Source organism: Gadus macrocephalus, chromosome 12 (genome assembly GCF_031168955.1).
Source record: "Gadus macrocephalus chromosome 12, ASM3116895v1".
Lineage (NCBI taxonomy): Eukaryota > Metazoa > Chordata > Actinopteri > Gadiformes > Gadidae > Gadus > Gadus macrocephalus.
In genome coordinates this window covers 8,460,172-8,481,812 of record NC_082393.1, presented here as the reverse complement: position 1 = coordinate 8,481,812, position 21,641 = coordinate 8,460,172, and the positions used below count along the sequence as shown (strand labels likewise).

Here is a 21,641-nt window from a genome sequence, read left to right as displayed (position 1 = left end):
GCTTTAATCCAGTCACCAATTTATGCATTGCGCAATACAATGTTGTACGATGCATTTCGAATACACCATTACATCGGCTGGGAGCATGTTCTATGGAAGAAAATATGTATCATCGGATTTTGAAAATAAAAAGCCATTGAATTTTAAACACTGATTATTTATGCATTGGAATAATGTATCTGAATTTTCTGCCTCTGTATTTAAATCTTTCAATTTGCAACAAATAATTTTCATCGTTATTTTTCAATGTTCACAAATTCAAATTCTAAAATTAAAAGTTAAAAAATACAATATGCAAATTTCAGAGGCCTGTTTCAGGTAGCTGGTTTTGAGGCAACCCCGAGTTTGTTCGCTCTGAGTTAGTGGAAACTCTGGGTTTTCCGTTTCAGGTAGCAGGTTCAGCGCAACCGAGAGTTAGTTGCTGCGGCAACATACGCTGTGTACCTAACCTGCTCGGGAGGTGGTTAGACCTACTCTGATTTTGTTGTCTATAAGGCTGAAGGCAGCTCTCCGACAGAAGGAAGTGTTAGAAATGGCATGTCCTTTTCTAAGAGAGCCCGTGGACGTAGAGGCTGCGATCCTCAGAAGGAATCTCCGTGAGGAACGATTATTAAGACCCCGGTTGGATATACTTTCTTTTCCTGATAATTTTCTTCACGAGCGCTATCGTTTTTCAGCGCAATCTATCATTTATTTAGACCACCTTCTCAGCCCCCATGTTAACTGTCAAACGCACCGGGGGCATGCTTTAAGTTCAATACAAATTATTTGTGTGGCACTCCGTTTTTTTGCAAACGGCAGCTTTCTTTACAACGTCGGTGACGCCGAGCACATTTCAAAGGCAACCGTGTGTCGGTCTGTCAGAAATGTGACTTTGGTACTGAAACGTTTTCTTTACACGTTTGTGATGTTTCCAAGTCACCGACCTATACGAACAATCAAGGAAGAGTTCTACAGAATTGCAGGTAACAGTAGCAACAATGTAGCCTATTTGTTTGTTGGAACGTTTTAATTTAATAAATAATGTGCACAATTCAATTAAATTAATTAATTTGTAATGTTCTAGATTTTCCGGGTGTCATCGGGTGCATTGATGGAACTCATATTCCTATTAAAGCTCCTTCAGTGAATGAAGGAGACTATGTTAATAGGAAGTCCTTCCACAGCATCAATGTGCAGGTACAGGTGAAGGCCTAGACCTTCAGCATTTTAAATTAAAGATACTTAACAAAACAGCCTCTGTATCTAATTATACTCCTCTGCAATTTGAAGGTTGTATGTGATGCCAGAAATATCATCACCCAAGTGGAGGCAAAGTGGCCGGGGTCTGTGCACATAGGCGTCGATTACGGGGGGACGGGGGGGACATGTCCCCCCCACTATTTGAAATACGAATTTTGTCCCCACCAGTTTTAAAAATGTGCAAACCAATTGCGACTGAAAAAATCCCCACATACTCAACCGAAATCGTCGAGTCTAAAATCATGCGATAGGCGCGCACGAAGACATCATTTATTAGATAGGCCTACCTAATAAACCGTTGGAACACACAAGACCGGAACCCATAGCAACGCCGGTAAACAAACCCCGACTCCCGAGAAGCCCGATCCCTATGAGCTCCCCGCGCTGCGGCCATCCGGAGGCACACAGAGCTTTTGGCCGTGATATTATATATACAATTATATTATATTATATACTATCATATATAGAGCTCCGAGAGTCGCAAACGGCAACAATCACTTTCTCCTCCATGCTGCAGTACACCCCGGACTGCACTGCGCTGAGTTTGACGGTTGAACGCTGATTGGCTGTTACGTTACACATGTCACTCAGTGGCCACGCTGTTGAACGCTGATTGGCTGTCAGCACGTGAAATTCGTGTCAAAGTTGAAATTTGTCGCGCCACAAATCCTCGTGAACGCGCTCGCCTGTGCACGGCGAAAGTGTGGCGCGACTAATCAAAAAGACAAAACAAAAATTTGCCCGATACGCGTCTATACGTTCACTTTGTATGGGATCTTGTCGTCCCGTTGCGTGTGAACGCACTGGAGAAGTTTCAAGACAGACATTGACATTTTTATTCAGAAAATAGCTGGTCCTTTTGCTTCCTATAAAAAGCATGTTTGTGACACTGGATATCGATATGGATACGTTATCTAGCCTGCATGTGGAGGGCCACATAAGGTAAGAAATTGGTTTAGTAAACTTTGCTGCTGGTTCTGTTTGCTCGTGAATCGTGATGACCTGGCCAAAGGTTTCCCACGGTCCCAAGCGATTGTGATCTGATTCTGGTTGGTTCTCCAGTTAGTATGCATTGTATATATAGATTGCAGCTAGTAGCAGCTACACACGGTGCGATTGCTATGCCAATGTGGTTATAGTTGGTTTTGTCTGATTGAGATATGTGACGACTTGGAGCCTGGTAGGCCTATCCTGACATAAATATGTTCTCGCATAACCTGTGTGATTATCCTAAACTGAAGGGGATTTTATTTGCGGACAATATTCTTATGTTGTAACGAGTGAAGTCTACATTGGTCCTTCGCAAGTGTTTACTGGTGGTCAGGATTTGGCAGATGCAATTCTCCTCTGGGTGCTTGTATTTTTCTTCTTTTTTTAATGCAGCATAACATGCTACCAGCAGCCCTTGCTCGTCTTCAAAAGGCTGATGCTCAGTACCTCGTTTCATTTCGTACCCCCTTTACAGTCTGGCATTGTTTGTCTGGTAAACTTTGTTGATGTCAAGATAAGTGTTAAATTGCCAACACTGTTCTTTGTCCTGTGTGCACTAGTATTACCCTGCGTTCACACCAAAAGATGCAAAAAGTTGACGCGCGTCACGATCCCATTCAAAGTGAATGTAGAGACGCGTTGCTGCTTTGCTGCCGCAGCATTTGCTGCAGAGAAAACGGGCAGCAAAATTTGATTTGCGGCGCGTCAAAATCTGATTTGCAGCGCGGCATGCCCGTGCCCGCTGCCGGGCACGGGCGGCGGGCACGTTCACGTATTTTGCGGCGCGTCAAATGCTGCTCGAGTTGAAATATTTCAACTTTTCGGCTGCAAACGCGTGATGACAGCCAATCAGCGTTCAACAGCGTTGCCACTGAGGCGTTGCCACTGAGTGACATGCCGTAACAGCCAATCAGTGTTACTTAAATGGAGGAGAAGATAATAATTGCAGTCTCCGCATACCCGGTGATCTTCAACACCACCGTGGCCAGTTATAAGTGTCCAATACATATATATATATATATAAGTATAAATGTCCAACCGAGAGATCCTAGCACCGATCCTAGCTAACAGGTCATCAAACTGGGCCGGAGCTCCTGCAGAAGACGGTGAAATTCACCGAGCTCTGTACGGCTCCGAATGGTCTCATGAACCCATAAACGACGGGCATTCCGACGTCTCTCCCTCTTCCACAACAGGTAAAGACATGCAATGCTCGTAATGTCAGCCATGGTTGTGAATGAATTCAGAAGCACCGCGGGAAAAACTTGCCGCGCATCAAAACTGCGGCGCAGCAAAACTTTTGCGGCGCAGCAAATGCGTTCGGGCAGCAAATGCATCTTTTGGTGTGAACGCAGTGTGCGTTCACACCAAAAGATGCATTTGCTGCGCCGCAAAACTTGATTTGTGGCGCCGCAAAACTTTGGCGGCAACGCGTTCGGGCAGCAAATGCATCTTTTGGTGTGAACGCAGTGTGCGTTCACACCAAAAGATGCATTTGCTGCCCGAACGCGTTGGGCGCCGCAAATCAAGTTTTGCGGCGCAACAAAAGTTTTGCGGCGCGGCAAAGGTTTTGCTGCGCCGCAAAACTTTTGCTGTGCCGCAGTTTTGTTGCGGTGTTTTGCCCGCGGTGCTTCTGAATTCATTCACAACCATGGCCGACATTACGAGCATTGCATGTCTTTACCTGTTTTGGAAGAGGGAGAGACGTCGGAATGCCCGTCGTTTATGGGTTCATGAGACCATTCGGAGCCGTACAGAGCTCGGTGAATTTCACCGTCTTCTGCAGGAGCTCCGTCTGGATGACGAACGCTTCCAGCGCTATTTGAGGTTGACTCCGGCCCAGTTTGATGACCTGCTAGCTAGGATCGGTGCTAGGATCTCTCGGTTGGACATTTATACTCATATATATATATGTATTGGACACTTATAACTGGCCACGGTGGTGTTGAAGATCACCGGGTATGCGGAGACTGCAATTATTATCTTCTCCTCCATTTAAGTAACACTGATTGGCTGTTACGGCATGTCACTCAGTGGCAACGCCTCAGTGGCAACGCTGTTGAACGCTGATTGGCTGTCATCACGCGTTTGCTGACGAAAAGTTGAAATATTTCAACTCAAGCAGCATTTGACGCGCCGCAAAATACGTGAACGCGCCCGCCGCCCGTGCCCGGCAGCGGGCACGGGCATGCCGCGCTGCAAATCTGATTTTGACTTGCCGCAAATCAAATTTTGCTGCCCGTTTTCTCGGCAGCAAATGCTGCGGCAGCAAAGCAGCAACGCGTCTCTACATTCACTTTGAATGGGATCAACTTTTTGGATCTTTTGGTGTGAACGCAGGGTTAGGCCTACATATCCCGAGCCAATACCCTGGTGTTTCCAACGCCGTTTTGCAAAACAAGCCAAAACACAAACTGTGGTTTTCAACTTTTATTGTTCGAATAGGATCTTCATAGGGCTGGCCCGAATGCCATTTTTCAGGCTTCGAATACTTCGGTTTTTCGGAGCGAATATTCGAATACTCGTTCCAGAAAAAAACACCATCAAAAACAACATTAATAATCCTTATATACTCCCTCGAACCGATTTTGACAGTATCTGCATATTTTGTTGACGATTTAATAGCTTTTGACCGTTAATTAGTAGGCCTAAGTAGGTTGAAGTTCCTTCGTTTTTCCCTGTGAAAGCGAACAGCTGTTGCTCCGTTCCAAATCAGCTGTTCTCTGCCATCTCAGCCCTTACGGGAGCTTTTCAATTAATCCTGGAACGTGCATCTTTTCAGGGAATTTGTACAATAAATCCATAACAAATACAGAATATTGATTGTCTTATGTGTCCATATTATATCCATTATATTGACCGGGTATTCCCAAGACGCTCACGCTCTGCAGCAAGCCAGTCACAGTTGATTGGCGCGGCGCTGTACAGCGAACGTAAACAAACAACTAAGCTAAGGTTTTAAGTATTACTTTTCCTCCAGAGATCCCGCTAATGTTGTGTTATAAAGTAAAGGGAAACAAGATATATATTCTTCCTCCACCTCTCTCGCTTCTCTGCTTGGTGTCGCTGACGCTTATAGTTTGCCTCCCTCGCTCTGGTAAAGTCACGTACGTGGAAAAAAAAAAAATAACGAAGCTCCGAAATACTGATTTAAGCTTCAAATACTAATTTTCCGAACCGGTATTCGAATATTCGAATAATTTCAACACCTGACAATACACTGTAGAGCATATTGTAATGCAGCGTTGACTGGATGAATAGCTTACATAAGGGTGCCCAGCACTTTTCAGACCACACTCAAGCTTATGGTTATTGTCCCCACCACTTCTAAAAACAAACTGACGCCCTTGTCTGTGCATGACGCACGCATATTTCGGGAGTCTAATCTGAGCACTCGCTTTGCCCGTGGTGAGTTAAGCCTATATTTGAAGGATTTATAATCCATATTTGTTCAGATGATTAATATTTCACCTGTATCATAGGAGAGTTCGACGGTCATGTTTTAGGTGACAGAGGGTACCCCCTGCCAGCCTTGCCTTCTGACCCCGTATGCCGATCCCGTGCCAGGACCACAGCAGCGCTACAACCTGGCGCATATGAGGACGAGAGCCAGGGTCGAAAACACGTTCGGGATCCTGAAGGCAAGATTCCAGTGCCTCCAAATGCTGCGAGTCACACCAGAAAGGGCATGTGATATAATAATTGCATGTGTGGTTGTACACAACATCGCGATTTTGAGAGGGGAAAATTGCCCACCTGCAGTTGCAGATGAGCAGCACATAAACCCAAACCATGCCATGGATCCACAGGACGGAAGGGTGGTTAGAGAAAGACTCTGCCAAAATCATTTTGTTTGAGTTTTCTATGTAGTTAAATGTATTTTATTATTTCCGAAATGTTTTCTTTGGCATTCTTTCGCCTTCCTGTATAATAATAAATGTAATTTAGAGGCACCTTTCAAGACACCCAAGGTCAAGTTTGTATGATAGTAAACTCGTGTGACGGACCCAGCCTCTGGTAGGGGGTGACACTGTTCAACAAAATAACTTGTCCCACCACAGCCCGTGTTCTAATAAAGACAATCTACTTTTTATGAGGATTTCTTTATTTCCTGAAAGCACAAAAAAAAAAAAAGGTCATTCATATTGGGTATGTTTTTGGAGCAGGAAACAGTATCCCAGTTTGTACCTCACCCACCTTTAACTTGTGTTCCAAAATTTGGATCTCCAAAGCATCCTTTTGCATCTTTTGCCTTATGTGGTCCATTTCTAAGTCTGCTTTGTTTATTTGTTTTCCCAGATAGATTTTATAGAGCTCTTTGACTGGAAGCTATAGGAATGCAAAAGATGACATTGGATTTCACAGTGCCAAGTACAGCGTTTCATTATAATTCCAGGGAGAATCTTACAGAGGTAAGCTGTGAAGTAGAGCTAGAAGTGGATGGCCTCTCATTGAATTCGATTTCATCCTGTTTGAGAGAAAGAAGATGTCAGTTTTAAATTGTACAACGCTATCATCAACTTTTAGATGTTATTTTTAAAAGGTGTTAACCTCAATAGGCCTTTCCTCTTCCCTTTCAAATGCCGCAGACAATGTTTCTCCATCATCTTCCTGTAATGACATTAACAGTTGGGTTCAGCAATTATCAAGACATTATTAATAATCTGTGGAAGGTGAAGAATTGTTACAATTGCATGGAGGTTGGTGAGGGCATCTGGTTCCAGTAGGTTGATGACGCCATCAGTAACTGGAAGAAGATGATTAGACAGTGAAATTATTACTTGAGCCAGAATATTGCCCCATCTAATTTGCAACACGCTGGGTTGCGTGTACATATTTAATTATTTTGAATAACCAACCTCTGATAAAGGCACTTCTATCCTGGGGGGTGGGGGGATCAGAGGAGCTCCCTCCAGGGATGCCCTCAGCCACAGGACGCATACTCTGTTGGCTGAGGGCCATCTCCTCAGCCACTGTGAGGGCTGCAGGTGGTGGACCCCCTCCAGTCTTCCGGGCCTCTGCTTTTTTTAGATTTGCTAACATGGAGGAAAATGTTACCCTAATATTCAGTAAGCGCTATTTTGAAGACACATACATACATACATACATACATACATACATACATACATACATACATACATACATACATACATACATACATACATACATACATACATACATACATACATACATACATACATACAATGCATTTTGCCTAGGAGTAGCCTTCTAATATATCTAAATCCTATTAAATATTGGCAGTGTTGGGGTGGCTGAGAAATGTACTACTTGCATTTACTGCTTAAATATAGACCCATCACATGTTGAATATAGCTGTTAAATTAGGTAGAGCAGGCAAAACAGCACAATTGATTTGATTTCAATTAAACATTAGTTTACCTGTTTGAACTATATTTTTATACTTCATTTTCATTTGCTGCCAAGTCCTCTTGGGGCAACTCGGGTTGTTCCTGTGTAAATTGACACACACACACACAATTTACATATTGAATAAGTGGAAGATATTAAACTTTCCTCTTATTTTATTTTACTATTTTATTTTACTCACGCATTGACTTGTTCGGCTATTTCCTGCCAAGCTCTCTCTCGTGCTCTCGCTGCCGCGGCGGTATTGCTTTTTTTGGTGAAAATGTGTACCTGCTCGGCATATGCGTGCATTAATATTTCCAATTCCGTGGGTGAAAAGTAACTGGATCTACGTTTTTGGTCCATGTTTGATCATGTTATCAGAGATCCATTGATGATGGCTCTTTATAGTCAACAGGCACGCCCCCAACCCAGCGTGAACACACTGAGAGTTGATTAAGCCAACGCTGATCACCTGTTCTGAAACCGAAAACCCAGAGTTGCTTTTCAACCCTGAACTCTGAGTCAACCAACTCAGAGCGCAGGATTAAACTCAGAGTATGTTAAACCAGCTACCTGAAACAGGCCTCTGATGCTAAATTCAATGTATACAATTAAACCTAAATATTTTCAGTGTCCCTAAATTCAACATTCTGAATTCAGCTGAAAATTCAATGTATGGAATTCATTGTTAAAGGTCCCAAGGCATGACAATTTCCCTTTGAGGTTTTCTTACATTAATATGAGTTCCCCTAGCCTGCCTATGGTCCCCCAGTAGCTAGAATTGGTGTTAAGGGTTAAACGAGCACTAGGTATCCTGCTCCGTCTTTGAAAAATGAAGGCTCAGACGCGCCGATTTGGCCCTCCAATGAGACAATGAGCTATGACCTTGCGAGCACCACATTTGTGTGTGTGAATATACACACACTGTTACGATACAATACTTTATTTTCCCAGTAGGGCACTGAAATTCATTTTGCGTTATCCAAATAACAAAGAAGTGTTGTACACTTCTTTGTTATTTGGATAACTGTTCTGCTGTTGGTGTTATGGCGCATAACACGCAACATAAGGTAAGACATACCAATAAAGTTTAGACATTCGATGAATGGTGCAGAAGAAGAGTAAAGGTAAAGCTCCCTTTTGGTGGAAAGACTGCGTCGGGTTCTCTGACGTCTTCTGGTACTTTAACAACGAGACTCATAGTGGGGGTTATCTTGGCCATGGTTGAAATGGAATTGGGGGAAAGGAACTCTGGCTTTGAATCCCTGAAGTCCAGATTGAACTGGACTTCAGGGAGTAGGGGAGTAGGGAGTCCGTGAGAGCCATAGAGAGAGAAGAGTTGCGACACTCTGATCTCTCCGGCGGGGTGGTCACGTGGTTCATGTAAGCCTGTATAGTTCCAAAACACGCCGCGCTGCTGTTCTTTAATTGGACTGACAGCAGCGATTGCAATATTGAATGGTAAAAATAAATTAAAAAGCACATACGCAAGTACTTTTCTGACTATTTGTAAATGTCAGTTTTACATTTGGAGTTGTAGGGTGACAACTGCAAGCTACTTAGAAATGTTTTAAGTTTAAGGGGAAGCTTCACGTTCGTGTTAGCATGGGTAGCACTAGGCTACTGACTTTAGTGGCTTAACCTTAACTTTTACCTTACTACATCTGTTCTGAAATCAAAGACTATTCAAGATGTTAATTTTTGCGCAACTGGACTATTGGATTTCCTTGATTTTGCTCGCAATTCCGATTCACTTACCCGTGGTCAGAGAGCGATTGAGAAAGCAGAGTAGCAACAGTCCATTTAGCATTTAGTTTCCAGGCAACTTCTTCTGATGAGGCAGGAGCTGACCACACAACCATGATACTTTTAAGACCAAGCCATACACAAAGTATCACATATATTAAAGAATAACAAATCATTACGCTTGGATGAATGAAATAGTATTTTTTTTTATTAAACAATGGGTGAGACAATAATGTGTGTGTGTGTATCCTGAAAAACAAGAGCAAAGTGAAGGAACAGGGATGAATATTGTATTATGGGGGGACGTGCGACGTCTGGCCTGCAGGGGGAGTATGGGCAGGTTGGGAGCGCACCGGATTGGCTGGGGGGATTGGACCTGAGTGCGAGCAGGTGTCAGCACTCAGGCCAATCAGGGAGTGTTGGTACTTATGTGCCTGCTTTGTGTTGTAGTGGTGAGGAAGGTAATCCAGGAGAGAACGGACCAGAGTGATCCAGAACGGACCAAAGGGATTACTCTGAAAAGAACCTTTGTTATAGTTTAAGTATTTTTGTTGTGATTTAAAGACAATAAAACAATCTCCCGCTGAGGGACGACAACTCTGACTGCGCTCATTCCTTGGAACCCGTGACAGTGGCGCCCAACGTGGGGCTCGAGTGCAGGAAGAATGGACCAGTCCCCATTGGGAAACGTGCTCGGGCACCTAGCCCAGATGGCGGAGAGACAAGGCCAGCTCCACCAGGCGCAGAACGAGGTGCTCACGGACCTGGCCCAATCCTTGGCCGCCGATCGGGCCATGCTCCGGGAGCTCCTCGCCTCCGGCGGACGCGGTGAAGGACCCCGAGGGGCGGGACCCGCCACACACATACACGTCCCGAAGATGGGGGAGGCAGACGACGCGGAAGCCTTCATCGAGACCTTCCAGGGGGTGGCCGAGGTCTCAGGGTGGCCCCGCCCGGAGTGGGCGCACCGTCTCCTGCCGCTCCTAACAGGAGAGGCGCAGCTCGCGGCCAACAGTCTGCCGGCTGGGGCCCAGCGAGATTACGACGCCATCACCAGGGCCATCCGAGACTGGCTGGGCCTCTACCCGGAGGAACATCGCCGGCGGTTTCGGGCACTGGCCTTCCGTGAGGGCGACCGACCCTTCGCCTTCGCCCAGCAGCTGATGGACCGGGCAAGGAGGTGGCTGGTCCCAGACCGGAACACTGCAGAGGACGTGGTGGAGCAGGTGGCCCTGGAGAGGTTCGTGGAGGGGCTGCTGGCTAGGACCTCCGCCTGGGTCCGATACCACCGACCCGAGAGTCTCTCCGCCGCGGTCGTCCTGGCGGAGAGCCACCTGCAGCCACCACCAGCGAGCCAGCGACCACCGACACCGAGCCCACGTACCGGTGCGGCTGCCCCACGGCGGGATAGACCAACCCCGGCGCCGAGGGCGAGATGGGGGGGCGTTCCAGAGCGGGCACATGAGTCGCCTCCCCCCCCCCCCCCCCCCCCCACTCCACAGACAGGCGCTCAGGCGGCAGGGGAGGGGTGTTGGCGGTGCGGGCGGCCTGGCCACTTCTGGCGGGAGTGCCCTATGATGGAGGTGGGTCAGGTCGTCCGCGTCACCGGTGCCCCGTCTCCTCCCCACGGTCCCGGTGAGGCGTACCGTTTCCCAGTGAGGATACAGCGGGGTACGCACCAGGCGCTGTTGGACTCGGGCTGCATGCAGACCATGATCCACCAGTGCCTGGTGCGGTCCGAGGCATTGGTGGAGGCGTCGAGCGTTTCGGTGCGCTGTATACACGGGGATGTGCACGAGTATCCTTTGGTCCCTATCGAAATTCGTTGGGGGGGGGAAAAAGCATAGTGTTAAGGCGGCGGTTAGTTCGAGCCTCACGCATCCCTTGATACTTGGGTTGGATTGGGCTGGGTTTCCACAGGCTGTTAGGGGGACTATGGGTGTGAGGGCACGACCGGTAGGGACATGTGAGTCATGTGCTGTGTTCTGCACCGAGGCGGGGGCGGACGACGCTGCTCAGGGATCGGGGGAGGCGGGGGATCCCGAACCCGAGGTCCCAGCGCCGAGGTTCCCACCGGTGGAGGATTTCCCCCTCGAGCAGTCTCGTGACGCCACACTGAGTTCAGCCTACGACCAGGTGATGGTTATTGATGGGAGTAAGGTCCGGCCAGACGCAGCACTGACTTACCCACACTTTATAGTGGTTAGGGATAGGCTTTATCGGGTGAGTCGTGACACCCAGAGTGGTGTCACGACTCCAGGCGGCGCATTTTAACCCAATGGCGGGCCATTTGGGGTACGATCAAATACTTAACCGGATAATGGCCCGGTTCTATTGGCCGGGGATTCGGGCGGAGGTGCGCAGGTGGTGCGCATCCTGCCCCGAATGCCAGCTGGTGAATCCACCGGCCGTCCCCAGGGCTCCCTTACGGCCCCTTCCCCTGGTGGAAGCCCCCTTCGTCCGCGTTGGCATGGACATTATCGGGCCATTAGAACGTTCCAAGGAATGAGCGCAGTCAGAGTTGTCGTCCCTCAGCGGGAGATTTTGTTTTATTGTCTTTAAATCACAACAAAAATACTTAAACTATAACAAAGGTTATTTTCAGAGTAATCCCTTTGGTCCGTTCTGGATCACTCTGGTCCGTTCTCTCCTGGATTACCTTCCTCCTCACTACAACACAAAGCAGGCACATAAGTACCAACACTCCCTGATTGGCCTGAGTGCTGACACCTGCTCGCACTCAGGTCCAATCCCCCCAGCCAATCCGGTGCGCTCCCAACCTGCCCATACTCCCCCTGCAGGCCAGACGTCGCACGTCCCCCCCACATTTATATATACGTAAGTGTTAACAAGAGAGGAATACGGTGAGGAAAGGAGATAATTAAAGCAATACAAGTAAAATGGACCACTGGTTATAAAATCCTCCAGCAAATGCAGATTCCACTGCCTATCATCTGCACGCTGCAAAGGAAGATGCACCATGTAAAGCTGGACCCAGCGTTTGAGATGCTGTGTGTTTAGAAAAAAATCCTCTCCACATATATCAGGCTGAGGTTTGTGGAACCAAAAACAAGTGGGAACAAGGACTAGGAACAACAAAGCAAACATACATTAAAAGTGAACAAGAACAGCAAAGTAGAGCCAGGGGGTATCAATAAATAAAACAAAGTTAGTCATGTGTGGAACAAGAACAACAAATGTGTAAACAGGTGTGCGTGTATATCTAATTTGTAAAACAAGAACAAAGTGAAGGAACAGGGAGGAATATTATAAGTTATTAATAAACAAAGAAAATACTCAACATACATCAGGCTGAGGTTAAGGATAGTAACGTGCATCAGGTCGAAAGGAAGGACAACAATCACAACAGTCGCCGCCGCCACCACCAGCCACCAGCAGTCGCCACCACCACCATCCTTCCCCACCACCAGCCAGCTCAAGCAGCCATCGCCTCAAGCAGCAGCGACCTGGAGCAGCAGTGTTTGCCGGCACCAGCCAGCTCAAGTCACCACCAGCAGCAGCAGCCACCGCCATCAGCATCCACCATCAGCAGCATCCGTCATCAGCTGCATACACCATCAGCCGCATACACAATCAACCGCATACACCATCAGCCGCATACACCATCAGCATCCACAAGCACCAGCAGCCTCCACCTGCAGGAGAGTGAAAATAATCAGACAACAAGACCTTGAGTAGCCTGTAGGTCAATGAGTTTCCCCACACATGGACAAATTGCTGCCAAGTTGGGGAAGGGGTGGACAGAAGCTTACATTATGAAAAAAAATAATGACACTATCTGTGTAATATCATTTGAAAGCTCGTCATTATTATAACTATAGCATCAGACACACAGTGCTCCAACACCGTAGCTACCACCGTCAGGTTCAGCAGATTAAACCGTCGTTAATCATCCTTAAAGGACAATTCCGGTATTTTGAACATTGAGCCCCCTTTCTGGTTTGTTTAGGATGAAATAGAGTGGGTGACACCGAAATTTGAACTATTAGTCCTTTCTCGGGTATTTGGCTCATTTTGAATCGCTCCTGCCTGCTTCACAATTGTTGTCTGTGTGCATACACAAACCTGTCAACCCAGCAACCCTAAACGTTCGTTTTCAAAAATGTGCAAGTAACCGAGTGGTTAGTGGCATTCGTGAAGTTTAAAAAAAAAATATCGGCGCAATATATGTTTTCCATCCGTGTTAGTTGCTAAATTTAACTATTTTTTCAGATACCTCACAACCGCATATAAACTTCCGCACACCTACTTTCGACTTCCGTCGGCATCTGCCTGCACATCCCACAGGCACACCACCCGCCCGTGATCCTGGGGGGACCGCTTCAGCCGGAGCTTCAGGCGCCTCCGTAGCCCTAGCCTCCATCTCACGTAGCTCCTCTTGGGTGAATTCTGGTTCAAAACGATATCCTCTGCCGTCAAAATCGAGTGCGTCCTCCAGAAGCCACCTTTCATAATCTATTTTCAGTGATTTTCTATGTGATTTTCCCTAATCCGAAGTGCTCACGGTACAAAACTTCAAACCAACGTAAACAGCCCACCTTTCCGGTTCGGCGGAGTATCATCATGCAGTAATGAGTCTTCCAACTGAAATCAACTGGCGATAAATGTGCAATAAAACACGACAGAAACCATATATTGCGCCGATATTTTTTTTTTAAACTTCACGAATGTCACTAACCACTCGGTTACTTGAACAAACGAACGTTTAGGGTTGCTGGGTTGACAGGTTTGTGTATGCACACAGACAACCATTGTGAAGCAGGCAGGAGCGATTCAAAATGAGCCAAATACCCGAGAAAGGACTAATAGTTCAAATTTCGGTGTCACCCACTCTATTTCATCCTAAACAAACCAGAAAGGGGGCTCAATGTTCAAAATACCGGAATTGTCCTTTAATGATCCTAGTAATCCTGTATCAATAACTAACTAAATAAAAGTTTTCAGAGATTCACTACTTATTTACCTTCACAGATGGTGAAGTCAAGCTAACAAACTAGCAGGCAATCGGTCGTCTACAAAGAAAAAATTATACATAATTACGCTGTGCATCTACAAATAAATATCAGTATATGCATCATAAAGGGCCTCTCTGATACAATATAGACAGTTGACAATTCAAAAGAGGTAGCTATTTAATGCACTTACCTCAGAAGTTACTCGACGGCCAGCAATGGAAATGAATTATCTCCTACGCCGTAAATTAATGTTTTGGAACTATGCAAGGCTCCATACCACGGAAGTAGGCGGCAAAAAACGATAGTTATGATATTATATCTCTAGTTCTATTATTGTAGGCGTAGCCGTCTAGGCTTCGCCTTATGGGCTTGTCCCGTGCACGTGTTTGCGCGCACTGAAAGATTTCAACTATGCACCAATCAACGTGGGCACCGCCCACATTCCCACAGCACCGTGTATATAAGGCAGCGCAAACCGCCGCCCATCCTCCACGCTATTCTTTCAGCATTTGGAGGGTACAGCAGGTGGGAAACTAGAAGGCTACGCCTACAATCATAGAACTAGAGTTATAATATCATAACTATCGTTCTATTTCATGTAGGCTACGCCGTCTAGGCTTCGCCTTATGGGCTAAGGTGAAGCTACGAGCGGAGCCCAATCAATGTACTCCTGCTGGACCCCAGTCAAGAAACTTAAGTCACCAGGGCACACAAGACTCAAAAAAGCCGAGGATGTGCAAAACACAACAGCTTAATAAAAAACGAATTCCTCCTAGATCAAGCAAGGCGATGATCAAGAGAAAAAAGTGAGTCTGCAAAGACTCTGGCCCCGACCCGTCCTTCATGGAATCCATGAAAGTGAAGGGAAAAACCAGAGTAATACGGTTTCCATTAGGTCCGCTACCACCGGGGGCGGAGCTACGGAGTTCGACTCTCCAATAAGGAGCTTCTCTCGTCTGTTTCTTATTTTAAAAAACGGCGGGAGTGCCATACTGGCAGACAAAACCAACTCGTCAAACGGCGAGCCAATAGGAACCTCTCTACTCCGCTTTCCATTTGAAAAATGGAGGGAGAGAAATACTGGCGTTCAAGTCCAACTCGCCATCTGGCGAGAGGAATTTCAAAGATGCCGCTTAAAAGAACATGCCTTAGAAGCAGGGATCGACCGATATATATTCGCGGTTTTTACGTGTATCGGTATCGGCCGATACGCGGCTGATTTTCGCCGATTTTATTTATTTTTTTTATTTTTTTTTCTTGTTCTACCTCACCTGTTTTTAATATTTGTTAAATATTGTTCATCTACTTGTTCTTACTTGTTCTACTTCACCTGTTTTTACTATTTGTTAAATATTGTTTTTTATATTGAAGTTCAATAAATGTTCCTTTAAAAAATAAATTAAAAAAAATCGGCTCAAGAAAATCGGTATCGGCGTATCGGCTAAGGCTGATGAAAAAATATCGGTATCGTATCGGCCCTTAAAAATCGGTATCGGTCGATCCCTACTTAGAAGCCGTAGAAGGAGCACCGGACACCAACACAGAGTTGCAGAGTGAGCCCCTGGACATGTTTAACATGTAGAAACAAACAAAGGGGCCGGGGGAAGAACAAGGCGCAGCCGCGCAAATGTCTTCCACCGGAACGCCTCTGAGTAGAGCCGTTGAAGCGGCCACGCCCCGGTCGAGTGAGCTTTAACGCCCAATGGTGGCGATAAGCCTTGCCGAACGTAGGCTAAGCAAACACTCTCACATATCCAGCGAGAAAACCGCTGTTAAGAGAGAGCCCGGCCCCTGCTAGCGTCGCTATAACACACAAACAACAGAAACCAAAGCCAATAAGATTGCCGTTTTAAAGGACAGGGCATCCAAATGGGCCTGAGACAGAGGCTCGAAAGGGTCTGGACAACGCCTACAACACGGTGGGGAGATCCCAGCGTGGTGTAGGCACGCGCGAAACAGGCCTAACCCGTCTAGCCCCACGCAAGAACCTCTTGACCAGTGGATGGCTGAAGATCGGTCCACCATCACAGCCCGCATGGCCAGCCGAAACAGCTGCCACATAGACCTTGATAGTGGAGAAAGCCAAACCTTTCTCCAACAAGCGCCGTCCGTGAGAGCAGAGCCGGCGCTGGCCGTTTCGGCGCCCTAGACGACTTGAAATCAACTTGCGCCCTGGACAGGTCTTCCGAGCGGGGGGGGGGGGGGGGCTACGGTGACGGTTCCCCGGATCCCGTAGCCTGGTCTCCACCAACCCCATAAAGGGTGGGGGACGGCGCTTGACCTGTATGGGATGACCCCATCCCACCGTGTTGTCCAACCACGATGGTAGAACGCACCGCTCTAGCCAACACGCGTAGCGGTCGGAGAGAGGGCGAGCTGACAGCTGAGGAACGCTGTCCAGGAATAACCCGTATTCCTCGGCCCCTACCGCCTCCACACAGTGTGTGGACCAAGGGGGGCATCCCATGAAAGGGAGGAGGCTCAGCGAGCGTGGTAGACATCAGAGAGCTAGTCGCTGTACAAACAGCGAGCTGTCTAGACGCCGCGTTCGTGTCCGCTGAACAGGCAACGAGCCGTCTAGCCATAGCACTCATGACCGTGCGTTGTCTGCTGGCTGTAACCACAGCGCGCAGACCCGTCTTCTCGCCTTCCACAGACTGTAGAAGGGAGGTAGAGGGGATTATGTGGGAAACTAGGAAACTAGTACAAGCGTCCGTATCCACAGGCTCGTTTAATGAGACTCCAGCCCGCCCACGAAGCTCAAAGGGACGCTGCTTCTTAGAAGCAGGTGAACCAGAGGTTATGTAGACACGCCGTCCGGCCGCCTGCTGGTGGGAGGAGCCTGTGAGAATCCGGGAACGATTCTCACAGACAGCCTGCTGGTGAGCGAGCACCTCCGAGAACCGGGGCCCAAATAGTCCATCCGCAGCTAATGGGCCCTGGACGAGGCCGACCCGCTCTCGCTCCGGAACCGCGGTGTGAGATAGCCATATGGCCCTCTGGATCATTGTGGCCCACGCCATATGCCGGCCGGCCGAAACGGCTACCGGCTGGCACAGCTGAAGGATGGCGCTGGAGATGCGGGAAACCGCCAGCCATCTCGCGGCCTCCTCCGGGCCGTAAGCCTCCCTACAAGCCGACAAGGAGACCAGGGCAGAGGAGAGCAGGGCGATGTTGTTGACCGCCGCCGCAGACTGCGAGGCACAGACGAATACCCTGTCCGTCAGGCCGGTGTCACACCAAATTTGTACCGGGTGCCAAATTTGTACCGGGCACGTCATCCTTACCTAATCCATTCCAAACCTGCCTGGCAACAGACGATCGCGGACGATCGCGTCGAATGACGTAGGAAGGTTCAAGAACATTCGCAAACTCGTTCATTGAGCGCGACAAGACAGATAACACTTATTTTACAAATTACATTTATTAGCGTTCCTAACTTTATATTTGTATTGTATGCATCTATTTCCCTACACAGTAATAGCTAAATGTAATGGGGATAACGTGAATAATAATAATAAAAAACATTTACCAGTTAGTAAATGCCTGCTCACCTATCTACCCATCTATCTATCTATTATCGGCGCAGGAGGCGGGGGCAACGAAGGCAGCCACGGCGTGTTCAGCGCCGAGGCACCTGAAACACGCCCGGTGTCCGTCACCCGGAGCCAGGGAGGCGGGACAGGAGGCGCACTGAGGCCCTGAAAAGGGCCCGCCAGCTCTTACAGGAGCGCTCTCCAGTGGTCCTGAAAAGGGCCGTTGGTCCGTGGCCTCGTCCACGCCGCTGCCACCGGTCATCTTAATGGAAGTCATATCTTCGTTTTCCGTTGATCAGTACAAATGCTGAAAGAAAAGGGAGGATGGGCGGCGGTTTGCGCCGCCTTATATACACGGTGCCGTGGGAATGTGGCCGTTGCCCATGTTGATTGGTGCATAGTTGAAAATGTTCAGTGTGCGCAAGCACGCGCACGGGACAAGCCCATAAGGCGAAGCCTAGACGGCGTAGCCTACATGAAATAGAACCAAGCCCCCGGGAACAGTGCATACTTCCGCAATCCACCAGTGCTCAGCGGCCAAGCCTGGTATTGCAGCAGTTTAAGCGGGCTGTGGACGGGTCCCTCGGTTCAATGGACCCAGAAGTTGATATCTCCGTTCACTCCAATACAAGTGGGGAACAGGAATGTGTCTCCGCAAAAAATGTCTGGATATCAATCAAAGGCTCATAATTATCTTTATGCCATGTCCTAAAAAAATGCATGTTTTTTCTTTTCAAAACGCCACCTCAAGCGTTTTATTGGCCGTTCATTCTAATTATTTTTTGCTGGAGAAGGAGGGGTGTGCAGCTGAAAGGAGTCATAGTGAAACAAATGTTGTTTCGACCTGGCATTCGAGAGGGCCTAGTTCAGTGCTCCTGCTCAATAACTCTCACGGTCCTCTGCTTGCATCATTTGATTCACCATATATTGATCCATTTATTCAAAGATCCAAAGACAAAGAACAGTTGCATTACGGTATCATTTTATATTATTGTTAATAGTCTGATTAACATTTCAGTAGCGTTGGTACTTTGCTTGTTTAGCTATGTATGACAGTTAACAATGTTGGTGTATTACAATTATTTATGTGTGTAGGCCACTCCAACTTCGTTGCTGGTTGAAATGTAACCATTTATTTGTACATAAGTACCGTCAGTAGTTATCGTAAATAGTTAGTCGGAAGGAATATGTTTCTTAAGCATTGTGACACTTGGAGCTTGCATGACGGAGCACAAGTTGGCACAAGGTACTCAAAACTGAAAAAAGACATTGTTCAATTGCAGACTTGGAGCTTGCATAACGGAGCACAAGGCATAGTTTAATCATGCATTTCTTTTTGAACAGCACATCCGATCAGTGACATCTGTAATTTTTGTACATTCAAATGTATGCCCATCACTAACTGAGTTTAGCTTTATCTATTATTACTTTTATTTTCTTCCCTTCTTTTCTTAATGTTACGTGTATTTTGTTTTTAAGATAAAACAAGAGAAACACAAAAATACCTTATTGTCTCGTATTTATGTGCATGTTTCATGTATTTATATGTTTTTTACATGTTGTTACTGTAAATGTAGTTTGTGAGTCTTTGTTCTATGCTCCCACTCTTGGCCTGCACCTTGACGTGGTGAATGGGCTTTAAACTAAGACAGGCCTTTTATATTTTTTTGTTTGTTATTGATTGTTTGTCACAGTCTATCTTATTAATGATACAAAGCCTTAACTAAACCCCTTCTCTTCTGTTTGCAGAAACTGGAAACTTCAGAGTATATTTTATTTTATCTTAAGTTAGAAAATCTTAAGTTAGAAAATTTTAATTGCACCCTAATAGGTCCATGATACCATGTGGGGTCATTTCAGACTCCTTTGCTTCCTAACATCTTGTGAGTTCCCTGGGTACACCAGCTGATGGGTCTGTGTATATATTGGGCATTTGATTCTCGTTTTCAGAAACAGAAATATATTAAAAAAACAAGTGGCAATTATGATTTCTGTTTTAACATTCAAAAAGGTATATACAAGGTGCTTTTCTTACAAAGTAAAAAAGGGGCCAACTAATCTAAAATAATAATTGTTAAAACATTTAGAGAATCATCGGGGAATTAGTAACGTGTAGGGCCTACTTCCATGTTCGGTAAACAATGCGACGGCGATCACTCAGACCTCTCGCTTATGATGCTACAATGCTAAAAAACAAGAATATTTCTGCATCCGGTACGTCATGAAGTAGGACGTGGCTAGGGACCCATGATGCGGAAGCATATCTCTCCTTGATGTTGCCCTGCGCCATTGAGCAGTTTACATCGGAATGAATGGGCGCCATTTTGGAATCCATTGTCCATTTTATAATATGTTCATGCAAAAAACGCAAGCCCCCAGGAACAGTGCATACTTCCCCAATCCGCTGTGGACGGTTCCTTCGACTCAAGGGGCCCAGAAGTAGATATCTCTGTTCACTCCAATAAAAGTGGGGAACAGGAATGTGTCTCTGCAAAAAATTACTGGATATCAATCAATGGCTCATAATTATCGTTATGCCATGTACTAAAAAAATGTAAGTTTTCTCTTTTCAAAACTCCTCCTCAAGCATTAGCCGTTTTATGTTATTATTTTTTGCTGGAGAAGGAGGGGTGGGCAGCTGAAAGGAGTCGTAGTGAAACAAATGTTGTTTCGGCCCGGCATTCGAGAGGGCCTAGTGCACGGCTCCTTTAACTTCTCGTGTCTGAGGTTTTTCCTTTTACTTAACATGAATTACGTTGATGGTTTTTAGGCGCTGTGGTGACTCTTTATCACCCAAAGTATTTTAGTGACAAAGGGATTTTTAGACTGGTTCAGCTGCTGCTCAATGACTCTCACGACCTCTGCTTGTGATCATTGCGATTCACCATTTATTGATCCATTTAATCAAATGATCCAAAGACGAAGAACGGGTGCATTACGGTATCATTTTTATAATATTGTTAATAGCCTAATAAACATTTCATTTGTGTTAGTATTTAATTTTTCATTTCCTTATTTAGCTATGTATGACAGTTAACAATGTTGATGTAGGCCTATTACAAATATTTATGTGGGTAGGCTACTCCAACCTCGTTGCTGATCGATATGTAACCATTTATTTGTATATAAATTATTGATAGCATTTTTCATAAATAGATGGATGGAATCTGTTTCTTAAGCAATAACATTGAACTGTATGGTTTTCTAGGCCAACATACATTTAATATGTTGTTGGTATTATATGTTATATGGAGCAATCTTTCATATTTATGAAGTTAACTTATACTTCCATGGTCAGTAAACAATGCGACTGTGATCGCTCAGACCTCTCGCTTATGATGCTACAATGCTAACAATGCTAAAGAACAAGAATATTTCTGCATCCGGTACGTCATGAATGTGGCGTGGCTAGGCTCCCATGATGCGGAAGCATATCTCTCCTTGATGTTGCCCTGCGCCATTGAGCAGTTTACATAGGAATGAATGGGCGCCATTTTGGATTCCGGTGTCCATTCTATAATATGTCCATTAAAGAACGCTACAACGGAGTCCAATGGAAGTGTCGCCACTCTGTTATATCTATCACTCTGAGTTCTGTTCGCTTTGCATTGGTTGAAGTGAGTAGGGGGAGTGGTTAAGTAGAGCATTCAGATTGGACGGTTTGAGTTTAGAGTTACCGCCATGTTTTGTATTAATTTTTTTACCATTATTGTTTTATAGGGACAAACATTAACAAATTTCTCCTACAGGGGATTGATAAAGTTCTATCTATTGAACAGAA

The 21,641-nt window shown here is 46.2% G+C and overlaps 2 protein-coding genes across 3 annotated transcripts; one reads left to right on the top strand and one right to left on the bottom strand.

Moving 5' to 3' along the window:
* Positions 1–303: 303 nt before the first annotated feature.
* On the top strand, positions 304–6,325 carry LOC132469131 (putative nuclease HARBI1). 2 transcript variants are annotated; one of them, XM_060067038.1, is made up of 5 exons: positions 304–965; positions 1,067–1,179; positions 1,273–1,334; positions 5,591–5,640; positions 5,718–6,325. In XM_060067038.1, exons 1-5 carry the CDS (start codon positions 533–535, stop codon positions 5,924–5,926), a joined length of 867 nt encoding a protein of 288 aa, XP_059923021.1. In that variant the 5' UTR covers positions 304–532; the 3' UTR covers positions 5,927–6,325. The 2 variants fall into 2 exon arrangements, with proteins under 2 accessions (XP_059923021.1, XP_059923020.1); XM_060067037.1 differs by having other exon boundaries at positions 5,715–6,325.
* Positions 6,306–8,189, bottom strand: LOC132469133 (uncharacterized). The gene is made up of 8 exons (XM_060067039.1): positions 7,802–8,189; positions 7,633–7,703; positions 7,092–7,268; positions 6,921–6,979; positions 6,784–6,843; positions 6,641–6,700; positions 6,430–6,561; positions 6,306–6,343 (listed from the first exon to the last, which is right to left on the bottom strand). Exons 1-8 carry the CDS (start codon positions 7,963–7,965, stop codon positions 6,323–6,325), a joined length of 744 nt encoding a protein of 247 aa, XP_059923022.1. The 5' UTR covers positions 7,966–8,189; the 3' UTR covers positions 6,306–6,322.
* Positions 8,190–21,641: the final 13,452 nt, after the last annotated feature.